Below are 25,784 nucleotides of genomic sequence, written 5' to 3'. Positions count from 1 at the left end.
GGAATTCAATCTAGATTTGTATCAAATGAAGGAACTGATTACCATACACTGCCATCACATGACATGAAGCACGACCAGTGTAAAACTAAAATAAATCAGAAACTCACTTGCGTACATTAGGAATTGCCTAAAAACTGGATTTTAATTTGCAGTACGTTTCATGTTTATTCCTTAAAAGTGTACAGTTTCTTAAAGTACAATTCATTAAAAGAGGGGATGGATAACATTGTCCTTATGGTAGTTTCACTAGGATTGACGGAAATATTTATTTGAAGTGGGAGTTCCTTGAAAGTGGGTTTGTTAATTCGCGGTTTTACTGGATGAATGTGAATGTCATGTGTCACATCCTCTTAACTACATGAGGCTTTCAAATTCCAGTTGTTGGATGTTTACATGTACTTCACTGACTGGAGAAATGTATACTACGAGCCGTAAGAATTCACATGTTTTCCTTTGGTATGAGGACTAATATGACAATGATAACTGATGATGAAAGCACCAGCCAGTGTGATCAATACCATTATAAAGATGTATTTATCTACATTTTCAGATTTACTGACAGAAATAATATATTTGTGCAAAAATCATGTTTGCACTTACTAGACAGAGTAATGAACATAGCAAATGTTGAACAAAAATGTTAAATGTAATAAATGACCTGTCTATTGGTTGACCACTATTTAAGTATTGAAGTCTGCATGGAAAAGATTTACTGAATAAGTAAGAAATAGTTTTTATCTGTTCAACATGGATTAGTGTTAAAAAAGATAATAGTTAATAGAAATTTAATTAACTTCATGCATGCTGAAGAAAATATCTGCATTTGGGGAGGCTACTGATAGTAGCACCTTTTACTGCATATTTTCAGGTAAATTTAGTTTGCAAGCTGCATGTTTCTGTCTGCTCAAAATGCAGATAATTTCTTTTCAGCACTCAAATATACTGTAATTTATATAATTTTTTAAAAACTATATATGAAAAGAGAGAGCAGAAGTTAATTATGGTATTATTTAGTTTTTCAAGCTACAACCAGTGTGTATAATATACACTGAAAGAGAGAGAGAGAGAGAGAGAGAGAGAGAGAGAGAGAGAGAGAGAGAGAGAGAGAGAGGGAAGGAGGGAGGGAGGGAGATTAACTCCACAATAAATGAGATTATTGCCGTGTGTTGAGAATGAGGACGACTCGATGGACAGAACACAAAACTGTAGACAAGAGTGATATCTGTAAGTGAGTGAAAAAAACATAAATAGCACTGGCGAGTTTTTTTTTTTTTTCAATTGAGTGGCAGCAATGTAATTGTAAAAGATATAATGATTCTTTGCTTTTTAATACTGTTATCATCAGGAGGGTGAAACTTGTATAGGGACTTTTGGTGAAGCAACATTGGTTTGCTTCCTGGCCACTTGGAATGCAGCATGTTTACCAATCCATCATCTTCTCATTTCTTATTAGGTGATTTAAAGTCTTCCATATTTCTTTTCATTTCATGGTAAACAGAGGCTGGTTTCATCAATCTGTGTTCCTGATTACAACTCCTTGTATATACTGAATTTTTTGAATTTCATTGCAAAAATATTGCTCATATTCTTCTTAAAATTTGCTCACATCTGTCACATAGGCTGGAATAAATGATTCCATATTTGTTTGTTTAAAATAAAACAGAATTTGGTTTCATTGCACTGTGTTCTGTGGCCTAAATATATGTTATTGCTTAGGAATCTGTGTCTTAACTGCCCAATTTAAGTTCATTGTAAGTATTTTGCTCTTATTCTACATTTTTATTGTCACATCCATTTTTTATACTTTCTTACATTTAATGGAGATCTCCATATTGCCAGAATTTGACAAAATTCATATTAAACCTTATTACATTTTGTTACAGAATGTGTATGTTATTCTGCTTTGAATGGTGATTTTGAAAAGCAATAATACAGATTTTTGCACTATGTTTTTCCCATATTTGAAGTTCACTGTGAGGCCACTAGGAGTGTTGATGTCATTCTCTGCTTCCCTACTGCAACATGGACAGTAAACTACTTTCAGTTTGGTGTTTTGTGATTATTATAATTAATTTTCTGTGGTTCGAGAGTTACAATGAATTAGTCTGTTGTGGATTATCATTGAAGATGATTGTTCATTGTTAAATGACAATAACAACAAGAGACATATGATTCAGATAGACAGTTTGAAATAGTAAAGAGAGAAAGGATTTGTAATTTGCTAGATGCTGGAACACAAACTAAGTTAGTAACTACTTATGTATTTTCGCTATCCAGATGGCACTTCAGTTACAGCTTTAAGTGAAGGAAGATAATTATGAGAGAGATTTGCTGTTGATGTAATTAACTGCAAATCAGACTATATTCCGCATATGTGGGGACTGATTACGTCTTTAAGGAAGCAGCATAGCTTTGCATCTAGTCACTAACAAAATAAAAATCAAATTCACGTGAGCTGGATGCAGGTTTGACTTGTCACGTCACAGTGGCAGTTTATCAATGATAAGTCTGCCCTCCTAGTACATGATATGGGAAATGCCTATAACATTCTGTAAAAATTTAGGTATGTATTTTTTCTGCAACCCGTGGACTGCACTCCATTAATTCTCGTCTATATACGCTGCACACACTGATAGCAAAATTCTGTGTCCAGAATACAACAGAAATCTTTCACAGAGACTGTACTCTCTACTGTAGGCTGTACCCTGTACATCCCAACCCCAATACCTCCATCTGTTTCAACCTGTCAGTATACCAGATCATATCTTGTGAATACTATCATGGAAAATCCTGGATAGAATGTAACAGTATTATGAAAAGGGTTGTTGCTACTCACCATACAGCAGAGACGCTGAGTCACAGATAGGCACAGCAAAAAAACTGTCACAATATAGTCTTTCAGCCAACAATGCCTTTGTCGCAAATAGACCATAAAACACACACACACACACACACACACACACACACACATGACTGCAGCCTCTGGCAGATGAGGTTGTGTGTGTGTGTGTGTGTGTGTGTGTGTGTGTGTGTGTGTATGTGGTCTGTTTTCGACAAAGGCCTTGTTGGCCGAAAGCTTATATTGTGACAATCTTTTTGTTGTGCCTATCTGCGACTCAGCATCTCCACTATATGGCGAGTAGCAACTTTCCTTTTCATAATATTGTTGAATAGTATCATGGTTCATTCTTAGACTGCTCCCAGCTTCCAGTTGTTACAATCAAAGATTTGTTGAAGCAGTTGGCAGCTATTGTATTGTCAGCCTGCATTTCCACTGACCATTCCTACATTTACCACATTCATTATATATTAGTGCGAGATACTGGATATTTTAAAGATTTCCAGTTGTTAGCCTGCATGCCCCTGCCACTGCCTCCATTGTAACACAAAGGTGCAAGAGGGGCATGTCCAACATGGCCTCGTAGATCCACATTTCAGCCATGAGGCAAAAGTTTTTTATCTGTCAGAAGGCAGCATATGAGTCGTACCACAAGAAGATCGCTCAGTTAGAGGGACTGTTAAGAGGCTGCAAATTCAAGTGTACTAATGGACAGTGTCATCAATCATATGCTTCCTCAGTAGTTATGGACATGGTTTTAGTGCACGCTTTTCATGAAACATTGAAACACGATCTCCTTAAACTCAATGACCCATCACTTGATGTGTGTCTCTCAGTTATTTGTGCATATGAAAGTTCCTCTGCTCTTCAGTGTCACTGCAGGATCCTGCCTTCATCTTTGCTACCAAGTCCACCTGTGGACCCCAATGGCCATGCCACAAGGAGAATGGGGTGTCCTCAACAGACTGCCAACAAAAGCCCCATACATCATGCGTGCAATGTTTCATACAACAACCACACCAGAAAAGTAATTTTTGATGTGTGAGATGTAGCAAAACAGGACATAAAGCAGAGGTCTGTTGTTCCTCCTCACACATGAATGTGGATTATACTTAGCTTGTACTGGCCCAGAACCAGGCAGAGTTTGAGGATCCATATGTAGCAAACGTCCAATCCGTCCTTGCCCCTTCGGCCAAGCACATGACATTGGGGGTTCAAATTGATGGAGTGGCAGTGTTCTTACTAGCTGACACCAGTTCAGCCCCACAATAATTGAGTGGAACACATACGAGGGCTATCCACAAAGTACATTACGTTTTGGAATTAAAAATAAATAAAGTATTGGAATTTTTTTTTATTGTATACAGATGAAAGCCACACTTAAATACTACTTTTCTACATAGTTGCCATTTAAATTAAGGCACTTATCGTAGCAATGGACGAGCTTGGAAATTCCTTCGATGTAAAATTTGGCCACCTGCGCCTTCAACCATGTGGTTACCTCTATTGGGACAGAAAAGGTGTAATTTTTGTGGATTTCCTGGAAAGAGGCACTACAATAAACTCTCAAAGGTATTGCCAAAATCTGCACAACCTCAGAAGAGCAATACAAAACAAGCGCAGGGGAACGTTGGGCTCAAAGATCTTGCTGATTCACGACAACGCCCGGGCCCACACAGCAAATGCCACTCGTGAAGTTCTCGAATCTTTTAAGTGGGAGTTGTTTCCTCATCCGCCATACAGTCCCGACCTGGTACCGAGCGACTTCCACTTATTCCCAGCAATGAAGAAGTGGTTCGCTATGCAGCATTTTGATGACGACGCACAGCTTCAAGAAGAGGTAACCACGTGGTTGAAGGTCCTCGTACAAACAGGTGGAGACGCCACTCTTGCATCAATCTGAGGAGTTTCTGCAATGATGTAATGTCTGTGACAGGTTTTTTCCATGAATATCTGTGTTATAAAGACAAAGCAGTTATGGATCACATTCTGGTTGTCACTACCCTGGGCACCTGTAATTTTCTGGGTACGGATCTTTTTCATGCCCTGAGTTTAGATATACATGCCACAGCACCAACAGTGCATTCAGTGGATAGACCACCACAGGTACAACATATCATCAAAGGTTCCCCATGATTTCCCAAATAAGACAGGGATAAATGACTTTGAGTCACACATTACCATGTTACCACACCCCATTCACAAGTTTTGTACAGCCTGTACAGTTCCATTCGCTCTGCAGGACAGGTTCCACAGTGAACTTCAACACCGGCAAGAGGACGGGATCCTGTCCCCAGTGCCCAACAGTAGATGAGCGCATCTATTCTCTTAATCAAGAAACCCAATTTGATGATCCACATTCTGTGGGGACTTTAAAGCCACCACAATGCGTAAGTGGTCATCGACTCATATCCAATCCCAAACAGTTGAAGATATTATGACTTGTCTTGCTAGAGGTAGTGTGCTTGCCAAGACTAACTTAAAGGATGCCTATTTGTAGCTCCTCCTCGACAATGGCTCTAAGAACTTAGTGGTGATCAATATGCTGTCTGAACTTTTCCAATGTAATTGATTGCCTTTTGGCATGTCCAGTGTACTGGCCGTATTTTAAAGATATTTCAAACAGTTAATCAGACAAGTTCCTGGCACAGCCAACTATCTGGATGATATTTCAGAAAGTGAATTTACATTGCAACTTGGACAATCAAGAATTCTTTGTAAGGCAAGTGGAGTACTTGGAACATACAATCAGGGCTTCATGTTTTATATGCCCCAACCCAACTTTCGAGGAGGCAGTCCAAAAGCTGAAGTTGGTCGTGGGTCAAATCAATTGCTACTGCTTCTTCTACCCCTAGGCAGCAGCCATAGCGGAACAGTTATTTCAGTTCTTACGAAAAGAATAACATGGAAATGGACAGACCAATGTGATCGAGCCTTCCCCAGTTGGAAACAGGCTCTTCTCAAACCTAGCTGTCTAATAGCATATGATCCAGCAAAGCCACTGGTCCCTACAGCTCTGACGCATCTGATTATGGGATGGGCAAGGTAATCTCACACATGGTGAACGAGGTTGAACATCTTTGTTTCCATAACTTTGAATCACACACAGAAAAACTACAGCCAGTTCATATTCCTCACTCCTTTCACTCCTGCGCTCATCAACAGCTCTTCCCACCAAGACTGCTTGATGCTTACACTGCTGGGCCCTCTTTTTATCAAGTTACTCATACCATATCCAGTTTCGTTTGGCAATGCACCAAGCTAATACAGATCTTCCCACTTGTTTACCTGTAGGATCAGATCCTACCTTTGACGAAGATCCCAAGGAGTGCTTCCACCTGGACGTCACAGTGGAGGAAGCCATCAACCACCTCCCTCTAGATACAAACAGCATGAAGCACCACACAGCACAGAACCCAGTCCTTGGCAAGGTCTTCAGATGCATGCAGTATGGGTGTCCAGCCAACAGAAAGCAACTACAGAACCCAGAACTTCAGGCCTTCTGGGATCGTCACTATGATCTCTCAACATTACAAGGGCTCCAAGGGGAAAATAGGCGAACATGTGTCATATCTCCAGCTTGCTCCAACAGAAGGCCCTGGAATTCCTCCACATGGGACATTGGGAGGTGGCGCTCACAAAACAGCTGGATACACATCACACATACTGGCAGGGAATGGGGACAGCCATCAGAAACATAGTTTCTTCTTATACAACTTGCCACTCCAAGCAAGAAGCCCTGCCTATAAGTGTTTCCACTTAGTCAAGTATTCATCTGGATTTCACTGGCCCCTTTCTGGGGACCTCTTGGCTCACTGTGTTAGACACAGGCTCTGGGTATCCATTTGTCTCAAGAATGCCTTCCATCACTTCCACTGCCGCTATCCAGACTTTAAAACCAGGATATTTTCCTTAGAGGGTCTCCTGGAACTATAGTAACAGATAGTGGTCCCAAATTTACATCCACAGAGTTCCAGGAATTTTGTAAAGTTAACACAATCACGTTAGTCCATATAGCCCTGTAACCCCCCCCCCCCCCCCCCCCCCCCCCTCTCCAGCTTCAAATGGCCGGGTGGAATAATTGTTTTGTAAGAACCTTCAAAACTCAATGTCCAAACTCTGCTGATGCACATTCCCTTTTTCTATCCCCTTAATGGGGACACTCTCAAGACGGGGTGTCACTCACTGAGAAACTACAAAACTGCATGGATGCCCATTACTTTCCCAACTACCGATCATGCTCCTGTACATACATGTTACAGCACCACTTACTGTACTGAAGAAGAAGATTTTGTAATGATGAAAACATAGTTTTGAAGATGGCAACAGCAAACTGCTGACACCAGTAATGTATAAGAATAAATGATTTTAGTGATCTTAGCAACTGAAAATTTACTCAGTGTTCAAGTTATACTGAAATAATCAGACAAAAAGAAATGTAATAAGGTATCAATTGCAGTACAACACACAAGGAAACTAAGTAAAATGTTGTGTCAGTCAAGGTACCTTTCTGACGGTCTTACGCTTTCTGTCACACAAATGGGCTAATACCCTGGAGAAATCTGTTAGATCAAGACTATTTTCCTATGCAGAAGAAAGTTATAATACTCATTTTTGGTGTATGACATACAAATTCTAGTAAAAAATGAATCAATGAATGCAAAATACTTAGCATTCTCAGGTTCTAGTATATACCAAAGTGTATGTCCCAGGGTCCACACATACAAAACCGGAAACAGAAATTTGATGAATATCCCTTTGAAAAACCATTAAAATTTTACATGAATTGGCTATGTGTTTCTAAACAAAGTAGGTCTACTACAAAATATAAATGGGCTAACAGACAATAAATTTAAAATGGTAATACAGAGAAAAGCCATGTATAATGTTGAGGAGTTCATAGGTGATATTGTAAATTTTCTAATAATTTCTAAATTATGTAACATAATGTTTTATAATGCGGGTATTGTGATATTTAAGTGTAAATTGTTATATGTAATTAATATGCATAAGTTAATTATATAAATATGTGATCAAATTGAGATATTAAAATATATAACTTGTACTCTGAATCTGTTTCATGCAACAGCAAACTAAGTAATAATGGATCTGATTTGTTTTTTGTCAGGCCATGGTTTATACTCTGTCTGTGACAAACCATTATTGCATTATTTAAAGAATAAAAAATGTCTTGTCTATGTTTCTATCAGTCTCACACCACAGACACTACTGCCATACCTGCTCCAGTTGGGTCAGTTCCTCTTGCTTTTTGGAAATTAGTTCCTTCATCTGTGACATCTGCCTTTCCATGGTTGCTATTTCTGAATTATCATCTTTTACCCTCTGCAGCAATTGTTCTCTTTCATTAGCTGGAGTGGACCTCATCCTCTCTTCCTGTAATAACTGATCTCGCTTTTCTTGTGCTTCCAACAATTTGTGGTGCAGACGAACTGCCTCTTGCTTTACCTAATGATATAATGATGAGCATAGTGTTTCATACTTAACAAACATGCTCATTCTATTTAAGATATAAAAACAATTAAATTCTTTGTTTACTTATTTATTTCTGTAATGATAAAAGTGTGTGACACAAAATATTAAAAAATGGGAAATGGAATATAATCTTTGCTGCTACATGATATGAAATTAATAAAATGTGTTAAAACATAAATACCTAAATGAATTCAATGATCTCCTGTCATTTTAGTAACTAGAGCTTTATCCGTTACTTAGGACAAAATGACTACATATGCATGAGCCCATGAAGTTATAAAGATTAACTGAAGGAAGATAAATCTAATAGAACTCTGAAATTCTGCAAGTGGAATGTGTGTATATGCATTTGAAGAGAAACATTTTTAATGAGCAGGTGCACATACAAAGGAGTAGCACCTCTGAAACTGATATCTGGTCTTCAAAATTCGATTTTTGAACAGTAAGTGTATCAAGCTGTTGCTGTAGCTCTTCCATCTGCCTTTGCAGCTCATTGTTTGTTTTCTGTAGCACAGCATAATGCTCACGCAATGGAGGGCTCATCTGGGCAAGTAGATTATCAGCCATATGACGCTCCTGAAAAAAGTGCAGGCAAGAAACCTTCTGTGAGTAATCCAAAAACATAAATGGTTCAATAAATAGCGCAACAAAAGAAATCTAGAAACCTGAGATCTATAATCATTCCTACCTGCTCAATTTCGATTTCAATTTGCTGAATTTGTGATTCCTTTTGCCTTCTCTGAGCAAAAAGTTGCTCTAGAAAATTTGATTCCTTTGCATTTCTATGCTCCATTTCAAGTCTCTCATTATCTATCTCTCTTTTCTCAGTATCTGTGCTTATTTTGTCAAAAACCAAATTATAGTCAGCTAACTTGCCTTGTAGATCTGAAAATAATATTCCCTTTAATATCATATTTCCAGTAGATTCTGGCAGTCTAATTTACAATATTTTATTGAGAGAGAGGGGGGGGGGGGGGGGGGAGGAGAGAAGATATAAGACTACAACAAAGACTGTTAACAGTCCTTCAAGACATTGCAACGTGACTGAGTATTATACAAGCAACAAATAATCGTTGTGCTAGTCACCTACAAAATAATGAAATGGTAATGTGAACAAATTTAATATGGCAATCCTGGTTAACTATAGCAATACTTCAAACATATATTATGCATAGAAAACAAAAACATACAAAAGCAAAAATAGAGTCTTTGATCACAGATCAGGACCCAGCATCTGAGTGCTAAAGATGCAGAGTATAAAGTCTTGCTGTATGAGGAGGCCAATAATATTCCCAGCTGAACCACAGACCTCCTCAAAGTTAGTAAATGTCATTAAAAGCTTCTGCTTTTTCTTCTTCTTGTTTTTCACTTGTAAAAAGCATGTTAAGGAAACTCAAAAATTTCTCAACCTGGAACAGAGATACTGTTGATCATTTTTTTTTCCTTTTCTGCATACAAACCGTGTATTACCATATGTCAAATTCCTACTCAATCTGTGGAAGAGCTTTTTTTTATTTCTATTACAGTAGCTTTGTTATGTGTTCCAATGGATGAAGTGGAATACTATGCTTTAATTAACTTCTACATTTTTGACATGTGATCACCAACGCAAAGTCATCATCCAAAACTAGAAAGATTTACAAGTTGGCAGCTCCTTACTTATCTAATAGGAACTGGCAGCTAATTCAAATACCACAAAATTTCTTTTGAAGCAGGGAGATTGGCACTTTTTTGTTGATTTGTCTAAGTGCTGGCGCCACTTCAATCTGTTATCCAAGCAACTTTGCACACAGAGTTTCATGTAGTGTGTGCCCTATTATCTTTATTTTCAGTGCCAGTAATTGAGATTTTTTTCCCGAATTGCATTACATTATTTTTGTAAGATACAAAGACATACTACTTGGTGTGAATCTGCTGTTGGCCTCTTCCGCTATTCTCCTGGCTGTGACTGGTGTGGATGTATTTGACGCCTTAATCAGTATATGTATCATATGCAAAAATCATTTACGTACGTACTTAACAGGAGGGGGTCAAGTGTCAAATCTTACGTGACTCCATATTTAATTTTTTTGAATTATAAATTAAGTTTTACTCCGTGGACATAATTTGTGAGTGTAACACCCTATTTTACGATCTCGAACTGTAAATTCATCCAAGTAAAGGGGATGTCATTAACATCATTACATTTTAATTTCATTGTAGAATTTAATATCACTCTGAACCATGAGAGCTAAAATGTAACTGATCCCCAACACATTGCCAATCTTTGCACATGTTACTATGCAGATATTGCAAATAATGTAATAAACAGTGACAACACAGATACTAGAAAGAAACAGATACTAGAAAGAAACTGAAAAACAAAGTGCAGTCATGTTCCTCTTCTGTTTACATTTGTGGAATAACTCCAAATCAAATCATCCATGTTGCATAAATCCTTAAGAAAATGTCATCAGGAATTGACGGTATTTCTGACTGCACCATAGAGCTATGTATTACAAAGATTACACTGCCTCTTGCAGATGTTGTTGTTGTGGCCTTCAGTCCAGAGACTGGTTTGATGCAGCTTTCCACGCAACTCTATCCTGTGCAAGCTTCTTCATCTCCCAGTACCTACTGCAACCTACATCCTTCTGAATCTGTTTAGTGTATTCATCTCCAGGTCTCCCTCTACGATTTTTACCATCCATGCTGCCCTCCAATACTAAACTGGTGATCCCTTGATGCCTCAGAATATGCCCTACCAACCAATCCCTTCTTCTAGTCAAGTTGTGCCAAAAGTTCTCTTCTCTCCAATTCTAATCAATACCTCCTCATTAGTTATGTGATCCACCCATCTAATCTTCAGCATTCTTCTGTAGCACCACAATTTCAAAAGCTTCTGTTCTCTTCTTGTATAAACTATTTATCGTACACGTTTCACTTCCATAAAAGGCTACACTCCATACAAATACTTTCAGAAATAACTTCCTGACACTTAAATCTATACTCGATGCTAACAAATTTCCCTTCTTCAGAAACACTTTCCTTGCCATTGCCAGTCTACATTTTATATCCTCTCTAGTGTCCTCAAGAACATCGCCCTTGTATAGACCCTCTATATACTCCTTCCAGTTATCTGCTTTCCCTTCTTTGCTTAGAACTGGGTTTCCATCTGAGATCTTGATATTCATACAAGTGGTTCTCTTTTATCCAAAGATCTCTTTAAATTTCCCTTAGGTAGTATCTATCTCACCCCTAGTGATATGGGCCTCTACATCCTTAAATTTGTCCTCTAGCCATCCCTGCTTAGCCATTATGCACTTCCTGTTGATCTCATTTTTGAGACGTTTGTATTCCTTTTTGCCTGTTTCATTTAGTGCATTTTTGTATTTTCTCCTTTCATCAATTAAATTCAATATCTCTTCTGTTACCCAAGGATTTCTATTAGCCCTCATCTTTTTACGTACTTGATCCTCTGCTACCTTCACTATTACACCCCTCAAAGCTACCCATTCTTCTTCTACTGTATTTCTTTCCCCCATTCCTGTCAATTGTTCCCTTATGCTCTCCCTGAAACTCTCTACAACCTCTGGTTCTTTCAGTTTATCCAGGTCCCATCTCCTCAAATTACCACGTTTTTGCAGTTTCTTCAGTTTTAATCTACAGTTCATAACCAATAGATTGTGGTCAGAGTCCACATCTGCCCATGGAAATGTCTTACAATTTAAAACCTGGTCCATAAACCTCTGTCTTACTATTATATAATCTATCTGAGACCTTCCAGTATCTCCAGGATTCTTCCATGTACACAACCTTCTTTCATGATTCTTGAACCAAGTGTTAGCTATGATTAAGTTATGCTCTGTGCAAAATTCTACCAGGCGGCTTCCTCTTTCATTCCTTACTCCCATTCCATATTCACCTACTACGTTTCCTTCTCTTCCTTTTCCTACTATCGAGTTCCAGTTAACCATGACTATTAAATTTTCGTCTCCCTTCACTATCTGAATAATTTCTTTTATCTCGTCATACATTTCATCATTCTCTTCGTCATCTGTGGAGCTAGTTGGCATATAAACTTGTACCACTGTGGTAGGCATGGGCTTCGTATCTGTCTTGGCCACAATAATGCATTCACTATGTGTTTGTAGTAGCTTACCCGCACTCCTATTTTTTATTCATTATTAAACCTAGTCCTGCATTACCCCTATTTGATTTTGTATTTATAACCCTGTATTCACCTGACCAGAAGTCTTGTTCCTCCTGCCACTGAACTTCACTAATTCCCACTATATCTAACTTTAACCTATCCATTTCCCTTTTTAAATCTTCTAACCTACCTGCCTGATTAACGGATCTGACCTTCCATGCTCCGATCTGTAGAACGCCTGATAACAACGTCCTCTTGAGTAGTCCCCACCCGGAAATCCGAATGGGGGACTATTTTACCTCCAGAATATTTTACCCAAGAAGATGCCATCATCATTTAACCATACAGTAAAGCTGCATGCCCTCGGGAAAAATTATGACCGTAGTTTCCCCTTGCTTTCAGCCGTTCGCAGTACTAGAACAGCAAGGCCGTTTTGGTTAGTGTTACAAGGCCAGATCAGTCAATCATGCAGACTGTTGCTCCTGCAACTACTGAAAAGGCTGCTGTCCCTCTTCAGGAACCACACGTTTGTCTGGCCTCTCAACAGATAACCCTCCATTCCTCCATTGTGGTTGCACCTACAGTACGGCTATCTGTATCGCTGAGGCACGCAAGCCTCCCCACCAACAGCAAGCTCCATGGCTCATTGGTAGGGGGGGGGGGGGGGGGGAGCTCTTGCAGATGTAGTCAATTAATCGACTCTTCCAGATACAGTCAATTAATTTTTCCTGTCAGGCACATTTCCAGGCTGTTTAAAATTTGCTAAAGCGGTCCCTATTCTAAGAAGGGAGACAAATCAGATATATAAAACTATTGACCACTTATCTTATTATCAGGCTTTAATAAAATCATAGAAAAAGTAATGTATAATAGGCTAATGAAATTTTTAGAGAAAAACAAATTTCTCCCTGATACTCAGCATGGATTTTGGGAAAATAAATCAACAAGAGGTGCCATCTATGATTTTAAACACAATGCCCTGGAAAAAAAAGGACAGTAAACAAACTGCCAGTGGCATTTTTTACACTTAAGTAAAGCCTTTGACATACTGGACCACTAACAAAATGATTCAAATCATAGTTGACAAACAGGAAATACAAATAAAACATGAACTAAAGAAAAATACTAGGATACATTTCTTAGATGCAGAAATTAAGGGATCCATTCCTAGGCCAATCCTCTTTCTCCTCTATATAAATGATTTAGACCTAAACATTAGGTCACAAACAAATATTTTATTCGCAGATGACACAAGCATCCTTATTACAGTAAACATCCCAAGTCTAGCTACAAGCAGCTGTAAATAAAACTACAGCACAGCTACATAGATGGTTTGAAGAGAAAAAACTACTGATAAACACAAAAAGAAACAACATTCCTGAACTTCTGTTTAAAAGGTGATGCATGCAACACCAGTGTGACAATAAAATCTGACAAAATTTTATGTTTTCTGGAAACAAAAAATTTTAGACATATGGCTTCAAAATAATTTCAAAGGCATATACATATAAACACTACATAAAACATATTATAGTCTACAATATTAGAGAAGGAAAGTTGCTACTCACCATATAGCGGAGATGCTGAGTCACAATAGCCACAACAAAAAGATTCTCACAATTATAGCTTCCGGCCATTGGCCATTAAGGTCTTTCTCAACAATAGACACACAGACACAGACACACACAGACAGACACACACACACACACACACACACACACACACACACACACACACACACACACAAAAGAAAAAAAGAAAAAAAAAAACAACCACACACGCACAAACTTGCAGACATGACTGCAGTCTCCGGCAACTGAAACCACACTGTAAGCAGCATCTCTGCTATATGGTGAGCAGCAACTTTCCTTCTCTAATATTCTTACATTCCTTCCTGAATTTTCCATTGTTTGATGTTATAGTCTACAGTTACTCTCTGTTAAAGCAGGATTTAGCACTGTCTGAAATGCAAATGTTGCTCAATTCCATAGGATCCTACTGTACGGATTTATATTCTTGGATAGTACCACCTAGTTCACTGATTTTACTAACCCAGAAAAGAACTGTAAGAGCAATGTAACATGCTTGAAAACTAGTCAAGCCTCCTGCTTCCCTGTATGTAGATCCTAAAAATCTGTAAGTATGTTAGAAAGAACTTACAAGAAGTAAACAAAAATTTTAATATCCATGAACATATTATAACACAAAAGGAAAAGCTTCCCTGTCCAGTCAGTAAGGACATCAGCCTACAAAACTTCCACAATATACAGTTGTATACAAATTTACAACAGGCTTCCACATAAGGTAAAAATGATATCATCACTCACACTCTTTTGTAAAACTTTAAGGGCATTCCTATTACGAGGGTTGTTTTTTAAGTAAGGGGCATTCGCGCGTATAGTCCCGTAGTTCGTGCGGATGCCGCAACAAGCCACCGCACCACTTGGCGGCCTCCTTCCCGTTCACAGTGATACAAGTTGCAGCTCTGTAGCTGACGTGTACGCATCGCTGTGCTACTTTATAATGATTACGATTATTGAATCGCCCGCCGCGTGTGAGATACGGTCAGTGAAACGTTTTTTGACTGCAAGAAGCCTATCAGCTGCAGAAATTCATCGTCAGTTAACAGAAGTTTATGGCTCGAATGCAATGAGTGAAGGTAAAGTGTGTCAATGGGTTAGAGAGTTTAAAAAGTCCATGACGAAGAACGCTCAGGCCGGCCCTCTGTGATCACTGATGATTTGGTGGCTGCAGTCAAAACAAAGATTCGTGAGGACAGAAGATTCATTATTTCCACTCTTTCTTTGGAATTTCCACAAGTTTCAAGATCAGTTTTGTACAAAATTGTGTCTGAAAGCCTAAACTTTAAGAAACTGTGTTCTTGGTGGGTACCCAGACTCCTCACAGAGGACCACAAAGGAAAGAGATTTGCCACTTCATTGGACTTTTTGATTCATTACGAGGAAGAAGGGGATGACATGTTGAGTCAAATTGTCACTGGAGATGAAACATGGGTATCCCACATCACTCCCGAAAGCAAGCGACAATCTATGGAATGGCGACACACAACCTCACCCGTCAAGGTCAAAGCCAAACAGACGCTGTCAAAGCGCAAGATTATGGCAACTGTGTTCTGGGGCCGGCGCGGTGTTTTGCTAGTGGACTTTATGCCACGAGGAACGACAATCAACTCAGATGCCTACTGTGCAACTCTAAAGAAGCTCCGCAGAGCAATTCAATCCAAAAGGCATGGCATGCTGACAAAAGGAGTTTTGCTCCTGCACGATAACGCTAGGCCTCACACCTCTCAAAAGACTCGGGATTTGATTGATTCTTTTGGCTGGGAAGTTTTGGACCATGCACCATACAGCCCCGACCTTGCTCCTAGTGATTTTCACCTTTTCCAGTACCTGAAACACCATCTTGGTGGGCAGCGCTTCAATGACGACGGTGAAGTGAAAGCGGCTGTCGGAGCAGGCGGCCGAATTCTTTGAAGAGGGAATTAAAAACTTACTTGTATGGTATGACAAGTGCTTAAATAAACAAGGCAACTATGTAGAAAAATAGGTAAAAGTGTGTAGAATCAGAAAATAAAAGTTTTTTTACAAAAGTATTTGTATCTTTTTTTAAAAATAAAAACGGCCCTTACTTAAAAAACAACCCTGCATCATTGCTTCTATTCAGTAGCAGAAATTTTAGAACATTTGAGATACGAGAGACTTGAAACAAGACAGTGCAACTACTGCAAGTAGAGCAAGCTCTTTTGGGCATAAAGCTAAAATTTATGTGTCTATTAAAATAATACTGTATCTTTACTGTGTTGTGATACTGCTTTGTTTTGTGTTTGTTCCGTGTCCCACAATCTGGAAAGATTTTTGGATGAATGAATAAATAAATATGGCACCTTGGCTTCAGCTGTGAGAGGCTGCAGTCATGTGTATGTCAGTTGCTTTTGTGTGTGTGTGTGTGTGTGTGTGTGTGTGTGTGTGTGATCCTGGATTATCCATTACTTAAATAAACATGACACACACAATTGAAGATCACAGAAAATGCGAAGTGATTATACAGGGCTGATTTACAAAAATCTAATGGATCTACTGTAGATGGTTCATTTTTTTCTCCCTATGTTTTCAGCTATATTAGGAACAAACATATATATGTATCATATTTCCTAACAGAGCAATATATAATTTTAGATGTAGCATCCAAACAGAATGTTACAATCAAATAATCCCTCCTTCCATTCCCCATCATCCTTTCGAAGCTATGTGTCTATGCATATTGTTCTTCTCCATCTACATCTATACTCTGGGAACCAACTTACAGTGTGTCAGTGTGTGGTGGAGGATACTTCGTGTACTACAGTCACTCCCCCCTTTCCTGTTCCAGTCGCTAATGGATCAGGTGAAAGAACCAATATTGATAAAACTCTGTGTGAGCTCTGTAATCTTATGTTCATGGGCTTTTCTCATCAAAAAGTCAGTACAAATTTGAAAACTTAATAAAGCACGGAATAATGTAGGTACAGCGGTAAAAATTGACATACATGCTTGGAATGACATAGGGTTTTTTTTATATATATATATATATATATATATATATATATATATATATATATATATATATATATATATATATATATATTAAAAAAAAGAAAGTTCACAACATGGCCGACAGATGGTGCTGGACAGCAAAACATCAGTGACTGCGCATGACAATCATGTATAAAAGGAGCTGTAATGAGAGAGAGAATCAGATGCACCAGCAGTCGCAGCATGTTGACGTTACCTGAAAAGGCACTTTTAGTGAAGCTGTATTATCAGAATGGGGAATGTGCTGGTTCAGCGTTATGATCCTATCGCCATAGGAAGGGGATTCGAACGGGTAAAGGTCCGTTGACAAATGCAGCTGTGGCGAGAATGAGTTCGAAGTTCGAAGCCACGGGTTGTTTAGACGATAGACCCTGTAGTGGCCAACCGAGCACAAGGCGTAATGCTGCTGAGACAGTTCTGGAAGAAATGGAGACTGTAGCAGGTTTGTCTATGCACAGGGAAGTCAGTGCTCGTGCAGCTGCACGTCGCACCGGCATTCCATACACTACTGTTTGGTTGGCACTTAGGCGTACCCTCCGATGCTATCCGTACCAAATCCATCGGCATCATGAACTGTTACTTGGCGATTTAGTGAAGTGGAGGGCATTTGCGGTGTGGGCGTTTCAAAAGATAGCGGAAGATGACGATTGGTTGAGTAACGTGTTGTGGACCGACGAAGCTCATTTCACATGCCATCTGTCGGACATTTTTGGAACTTTTGTATTTATTTGGTTCTAATAAAACCCCATGTCATTCCAAGCATGTGTGTCAATTTGTACCTCTCTATCTACATTATTCCGTGACATATTCAGTTTTTAAATTTATACTTACTTCTTGATCACCCGGTATATACATGTTGAAGGAAGCAATATATTGGATGACTCTTCTAGGAATGTACACCTTTGAGATTTTGACAGTAAACCCTTTCATGATTCACATCATCTATCTTGTAGCATCTGCCACTGGAGCTGGCTGAGTAGCTGTGTGGTGCTTTTGTGCTTACTAAGTGAATCTTTAATGAAATGCGCTGGCCTTCTTTGGATATCCTCTATTACCTCTATCAGTTCTATATGGTAAGGATTCCATACAGACGAGCAATATTCAAGTACTGTTCGAACAAGGAGTTTGTAAGATACCTTCTGTGTAAGTGCACTTCACTTGTTGAGGATTCTTCCAGTGAATTTGAGTGTGGCATCAGCCTTGACTGTAATTAGTTTTATATTGTTGTTGTACTTTAAACTTCTCTATATGCATACTCCTAGATAATTTATAAGTGTTACTGCTTTCAATGATTGTTCTGCAATTGTGTAATCATACAACAATGGTTTTTTTCTATTTATGAACAATACTTTAAATTTGTTTATATTACAGGTCAACAAATAATCTCTGTAACAATCATTGGTCCTCTGCAAGTCTGCAATTTTCAAAATTGTGATTTCTCTGTATACAACAGTATCATCTGTGAAAAGCCTCATGGAATTTAGGACATTATCTACTAGTTCATTTACATACACGGTGATTCAAAAGTAACTGTAGACACTTCGTTAGTGTACATCTACATCTACATCTACATCTACATTGATACTCCGCAAGCCACCCAACGGTGTGTGGCGGAGGGCACTTTACGTGCCACTGTCATTACCTCCCTTTCCTGTTCCAGTCGCGTATGGTTCGCGGGAAGAACGACTGTCTGAAAGCCTCCGTGCGCGCTCTAATCTCTCTAATTTTACATTCGTGATCTCCTCGGGAGGTATAAGCAGGGGGAAGCAATATATTCGATACCTCATCCAGAAACGCACCCTCTCGAAACCTGGCGAGCAAGTTACACCGCGATGCAGAGCGCCTCTCTTGCAGAGTCTGCCACTTGAGTTTATTAAACATCTCCGTAACGCTATCACGGTTACCAAATAACCCGGTAACGAAACGCGCCGCTCTTCTTTGGATCTTCTCAATCTCTTCCGTCAACCCGACCTGGTACGGATCCCACACTGATGAGCAATACTCAAGTATAGGTCGAACGAGTGTTTTGTAAGCCACCTCCTTTGTTGATGGACTACATTTTCTAAGCACTCTCCCAATGAATCTCAACCTGGTACCCGCCTTACCAACAATTAATTTTATATGATCATTCCACTTCAAATCGTTCCGCACGCATACTCCCAGATATTTTACAGAAGTAACTGCTACCAGTGTTTGTTCCGCTATCATATAATCATACAATAAAGGATCCTTCTTTCTATGTATTCGCAATACATTACATTTGTCTATGTTAAGGGTCAGTTGCCACTCCCTGCACCAAGTGCCTATCCGCTGCAGATCTTCCTGCATTTCGCTACAATTTTCTAATGCTGCAACTTCTCTGTATACTACAGCATCATCCGCGAAAAGCCGCATGGAACTTCCGACACTATCTACTAAGTCATTTATATATATTGTGAAAAGCAATGGTCCCATAACACTCCCCTGTGGCACGCCAGAGGTTACTTTAACGTCTGTAGACGTCTCTCCATTGATAACAACATGCTGTGTTCTGTTTGCTAAAAACTCTTCAATCCAGCCACACAGCTGGTCTGATATTCCGTAGGCTCTTACTTTGTTTATCAGGCGACAGTGCGGAACTGTATCGAACGCCTTCCGGAAGTCAAGAAAAATAGCATCTACCTGGGAGCCTGTATCTAATATTTTCTGGGTCTCATGAACAAATAAGGCGAGATGGGTCTCACACGATCGCTGTTTCCGGAATCCATGTTGATTCCTACATAGTAGATTCTGGGTTTCCAGAAATGACATGATACGCGAGCAAAAAACATGTTCTAAAATTCTACAAGAGATCGACGTAAGAGATATAGGTCTATAGTTTTGCGCATCTGCTCGACGACCCTTCTTGAAGACTGGGACTATCTGTGCTCTTTTCCAATCATTTGGAACCCTCCGTTCCTCTAGAGACTTGCGGTACACGGCTGTTAGAAGGGGGGCAAGTTCTTTCGCGTACTCTGTGTAGAATCGAATTGGTATCCCGTCAGGTCCAGTGGACTTTCCTCTATTGAGTGATTCCAGTTGCTTTTCTATTCCTTGGACACTTATTTCGATGTCAGCCATTTTTTCGTTTGTGCGAGGATTTAGAGAAGGAACTGCAGTGCGGTCTTCCTCTGTGAAACAGCTTTGGAAAAAGGTGTTTAGTATTTCAGCTTTACGCGTATCATCCTCTGTTTCAATGCCATCATCATCCCGTAGTGTCTGCATATGCTGTTTCGAGCCACTTACTGATTTAACGTAAGACCAGAACTTCCTAGGATTTTCTGTCAAGTCGGTACATAGAATTTTACTTTCGAATTCAATGAACGCTTCACGCATAGCCCTCCTTACGCTAACTTTGACATCGTTTAGCTTCTGTTTGTCTGAGAGGTTTTGGCTGCGTTTAAACTTGGAGTGGAGCTCTCTTTGCTTTCGCAGTAGTTTCCTAACTTTGTTGTTGTACCACGGTGGGTTTTTCCCGTCCCTCACAGTTTTACTCGGCACGTACCTGTCTAAAACGCATTTTACGATTGCCTTGAACTTTTTCCATAAACACTCAACATTGTCAGTGTCGGAACAGAAATTTTCGTTTTGATCTGTTAGGTAGTCTGAAATCTGCCTTCTATTACTCTTGCTAAACAGATAAACCTTCCTCCCTTTTTTTATATTCCTATTAACTTCCATATTCAGGGATGCTGCAACGGCCTTATGATCACTGATTCCCTGTTCTGTACATACAGAGTCGAAAAGTTCGGGTCTGTTTGTTATCAGTAGGTCCAAGATGTTATCTCCACGAGTCGGTTCTCTGTTTAATTGCTCGAGGTAATTTTCGGATAGTGCACTCAGTATAATGTCACTCGATGCTCTGTCCCTACCACCCGTCCTAAACATCTGAGTGTAATGTATGGATCAAAATAATAGTAAAACGTTAGACACAGTTTTGTCTGAAACTGCTTTATTTCAGAGTTATGATTCATAATGCCATTTGTGGTAGGCGTTACACTGTGGGCCAGTACAGCCTTTTGGCATTTATGGCATGTCGTGTTCACCTGCACTTTGACTGCTGTCGCTCTGTCAACGGTACTGCTGCACATTTCAGTCAAGATGCAATGTTGCTTATTCTGATAAGTGGGCAGGTTGTACAGGACCAATTGCTTTGCCTGCCAGATCTCTGGCTCTCAACCCCTGGACTTCCACAATTGGGGCTGCTCAAGGAGCTCGTGTAGGGTGCTGCAATTGTGACTGTAGTGCAACTACATCAGTGAATTGAAAATAGCTGTACAACTGTGCAGAAAGAGATGAATGGAGCCTGCAACATTTTGAGAGGGGAAAGAAGTTGAGCGCATCTCGTCTTTACTTACAGGAACATCGTTTTGAACATATCCTGGAGTAAGCATACAGTGCGTGGTAGTGTCATTTGGGTCCCTTTGTGTTGTTGGTTTCTGAGAAGAATTAATTTTGTGTTGTTTGTGTTGCACTTATGAACCCTTTTCTATGGCATAATTAAAAAAATTTTTTTTTTCATACAAAACTTTACTTAACATTTTAATCTTATTTTGATGCATACATGACACACATGAAGCATGTACAGTTACTTCTGAAGCACCACATATACATGGTGAAAAGTGTTGGTCCTATAACACTCCCTTGGGTTATGAATAAAGTTACTTTTATGACTGCAGATTTTCTTAACTGAGAGTGACATGCTGCATTCTGTTTTCTAGAAACTCTTCAATTTAATCAAACAGCTGGTCTGATATTCTGTACACTTTTACTTTGTTCGTTAGGTGACAGTGCAGAACTATACTGATGCCTTCTAGAAGGAAAATTAAGAGTTTAATGTCCTGTCAACAGTGAAATCATTACAGACAGTACCTTCTGAAGTCAAGGAACACGACTCCAACTTGAGTGCTGGTGTATCTACTGCACTCTGGTCTCATGGATGAACAGAGCAAGCTGAGTTTCACATAGCAGTTATTTTTGGAAATCATGTTGGTTCCTACAGAGGAGGGGAAAAAAGGTCATAATACATGAGCATAAAACATATACCATAATTTTGCAACAGACTGCTGGCGGAGATACAGGCTATAGTTTAGTGTGTTTGCTCAATGACCCTTCTTGAAAATGAGAATGACCTGCTTTTTTATCAACTACTAGGAACACTTTGCAGCTTCAGCAATCTGTGGTACACTGCTGCTGGAAGAAGAGTACATTCTTTCATATACTTTATGCAGAATTGTATTGGTATCTGATCCAGTCTAGTGGCCTTTCCTCTGTTGAGCAATTTCTTTTACTTTTCTATTTCATACCAATATCTTGTCATTTTGATTTTTTGTGCTACAATTTAAAGGAGGAACAATAGTACAATCTTCCTCAGTGAAACACTTTTAGAAAAAGGCATTCAGTATTTTGGCCTTCTCTTTATTATAGTCTGTTTTGATGGCATTATGGTCACAGAATGTCAGGATGGGAGACGTCAATCTGTTTACTGGTTTAACATAAGGGCAAATGTCTTAGGAGTTTTTGTCAAGTCGATATAATTTTACTTTCAAATCCATTGAATGTTTCATGCTTTGATGTCATGTTAATTTTGCGTTTGCCCTGTTTTTGTTTGCCTGTGACGCTTTGGCTGTGCTTAAATTTGCTGTGAGTCTCTCTTTGCTTTTGTAGAAACTTTCTAACATAGCTGTCAAACCATGATGGTTCTTTATTATCCGTCACAAATTTTCTTGGCTCATACCTGTTTAGGGTGTATTGTACAATACTGTTGAACTTTGTCCATTGAAGCTTGACGTTTTCAGTCATGGAAAGGAATTTTTCATGTTGACCACTTAGGTAGTCTGAAATATATTTTTTGTTCAAAATGGCTCTAAGCACTATGGGACTTAACATCGTAGAACTAGTTAAACCTAACTAACCTAAGGACATCACACACATCCATGCCCGAGGCAGGATTGGAACCTGCCACTGTAGCAGCAACGCAGTTCCGGACTGAAGCACCTAGAACCATTCGATCATAGTGGCCGGCTGTATTTTTTGTCTTTCTTGCTAAGCAGAGATGTATATTTTGTGCCATTTCTTATATACAGATATTTGTGAGTACCGTTACAATTGTTTGATTTTGATGGTGTGGACTACTTACAAAAATACGTTGTATAGGTTTATAAAACATTGGAAAGTTCGAGATGAAATAACAACAATATTATGAAAAGGATAGATTGCTATTCACCATACAGAGGAGACAGTGAGATGCACACATGCACAGTGAAGATACTGCTATACATTTAAGCTTTCGGCGAAAAGACCTTCTTCCAAAGTAGAAAATACACACATTCATGCACATGACCACTGTTTCTGGTGGCAGGTAGAGACATGAACATGTATATGTGAGTGTGCCTGTGTGTGCATTTTCTACTTTTGAAGAAGACGTTTTGGCTGAAAGCTGAAATGTATAGCAATTTTTTTGTTGTGCTTGTCTGTGACTCAACATCTCTATACAGGGGGTAGCAATAGGTCTTTTTTAGGTTTATCCTATAATTTAATACTGACCTGTAAGTTCAGCTGCCATTTCTTTAACTCTCTTGTCATAAATCAAAAAAGTTGCTTGTTCAGCTGACCGAGTCTCAATATCCTTATTCAAATGACTTATTTCAGATGAAAGTTCTCTGATCTTCATCTGAAGTATTCCTTCAAAATATCGTTTATCTTCAACTTGCCGTTTCTGTGGTCCTCTGGAAGCTGTACGGAGTCCAGTCAGCCCCTGTTGTGTCACTGGTCTATCCACGACATTCAACTTGTAAAATTAAAAACACGTACAACTATTGTAGATTGATGGAAATAAAAACTGGCATTTAAATCTAAATTGGGCTAACAGCAAAAGTAGTGGGACATGCTTTTTGTTTTTTTCTGCAATTACTTCTAACTTCTTATTTTATGTAACAAACCGATATGTCTATTAAATACTTATTATTCACTCATTCTTCCATCATGAAAAAATTCTCTAATGTCATTTTAAAAGCAGCCATTTATAGCCATATCCACATTAATAAAATTCTCTAGTTTCCTTTTAAAAGCAGCCATTTACAACGATATATTAGCTAACACAATATATATTTTTGAATGAAGCATCTCACTCCTTGGAGAAACATATAAGTGCGTGCTTAAATGATATTTCTGGCAGGATAAAACTGTATGCTAGACTGGGAGACATTTGCGCATTTTGCTAAACACTGCTGTGGCCAAACTAATTTGTCAGATATATAGAGTATTCAGTGTCCAAACTTGCATCACAGGCCAACACACAGCTTCATCTGCCTATGGTCTTGCCAGTTTAGCATGTAGACCACAAATTCATAGGAGAAATATAAATAATGTTTCATTTTAAAATTTAACTTTCAACTGTAAACAAGCTATTGTAAAAGCCCAACCATTATATTGGCAGTCCAGATGATGCATCATTACATTCTTTCATTTAAATTACGCATGATTCATATGAATTTCCCATCAGAATGTTAAACATTAGTTTTAAATCAGAGCTAGGAGAACAATGCTAAGAACGAGGAAAAGTTGTATTTATTTATTGAGTGGGAATGATTTTTCAAAGTGAGCTATATATTACCGGACAAGCTGAATGTTTTATTTAATGTTAGCTGACAATATACAAGGTAACAACACAACACAATAGCTCTGCTACTTGATAAGAAAGTCCATAGCTAGTACTTTGGACTCACCATTATGAAAGTCAGTGGCATCTACACAGTTCCAAAGTGCCAGAACAATTCCAAAGACTAGGCTACAAACTTGATGCTTGAATGGACCACTTGTATCTGGAGACTACCAAATAATGTTTTCAGATCCCTGTTTGACCCAAATAGTAAAACAACTGATCATCTCAGGTTTTATGTTCCGTACAGTTGTTTTGAAGTTTATAAATTTGAATAAGATCTGAGTATAACTGAACTATTATTTTCCACTGTGTTGCCTTTGAATACAATACAGCAGCTGAGCTCATGAGTAGGGAAGTGACACAGTATAGTCATCCACAAGCAATTTAAAAAGTGGCAGCTATATTGTAACACATGCTACTTCAGCTTTCAAATATTTGTCCAAACAACAGCATGTATAACAGCAGTGCAGCAGCAGATGTGGCAGCCCCGTCAGTGGCAGAAGGTGAGTCCTCGGTTCCAGGTCCTGATCAAAAGTCTCTGGACACCTGTTAGTATGGGGTGTGCCCGACCACTGCTTTTACGATGCCTTGAACCTTTCTAGGGACACTTTCAATGAGATGTCTGAATGCCTGCAGAGGAATGGCTCCTCTTTCTTCCTCAAGAGCCAAAACTAGAGAAGGTAGGGATGTTGGACACTGGGGTCTAGAGCAAAGTCAGCATTCTAACTCATCACAAAGGTGTCCCAATGTGTGCAAGTTGGGACTCTGGATAGGCCAGTCCATTTGAGGACTGTTATTGTCCACAAACCATTACCTCAAAGGTTCTGCTTTACGAGAGGGAGCTGTACCGTTATGCGTATGTAGGCGAGCGATTTGCCTGCCTGGAGTTAATATGAGGGGATGTGAAAGTGTTGTACAGCTGAATGCTATCAGGCCCAGAGTGCATCACAGCAGATCCAGCTAAGTGACCAATACTGGCCACCCAGCTACAAAGATGAGCAGTGTCGCCAGAAACAAATAAACCCCAAAGCTGGATATCTGGATGGT

The 25,784-nt window shown here is 39.1% G+C and overlaps 1 protein-coding gene across 1 annotated transcript in view; it reads right to left on the bottom strand.

Moving 5' to 3' along the window:
- Positions 1 to 25,784, bottom strand: part of LOC124616770 (intraflagellar transport protein 74 homolog) — a 216,101-nt gene that overhangs the window by 133,172 nt on the left and 57,145 nt on the right. The window contains exons 3-6 of the mRNA XM_047145158.1: positions 23,621 to 23,864; positions 9,021 to 9,217; positions 8,732 to 8,908; positions 8,078 to 8,305 (exon numbers count right to left, since the gene is read on the bottom strand). Of these exons, the coding sequence (XP_047001114.1) occupies positions 8,078 to 8,305; positions 8,732 to 8,908; positions 9,021 to 9,217; positions 23,621 to 23,864 (846 nt within the window). The remainder of the gene's footprint in view (positions 1 to 8,077; positions 8,306 to 8,731; positions 8,909 to 9,020; positions 9,218 to 23,620; positions 23,865 to 25,784) is intronic.

The sequence above is a fragment of the Schistocerca americana genome, chromosome 5 (assembly GCF_021461395.2).
Source record: "Schistocerca americana isolate TAMUIC-IGC-003095 chromosome 5, iqSchAmer2.1, whole genome shotgun sequence".
NCBI classification, from domain to species: Eukaryota; Metazoa; Arthropoda; class Insecta; order Orthoptera; family Acrididae; genus Schistocerca; species Schistocerca americana.
This window is presented reverse-complemented; position numbering and strand designations above follow the sequence as displayed.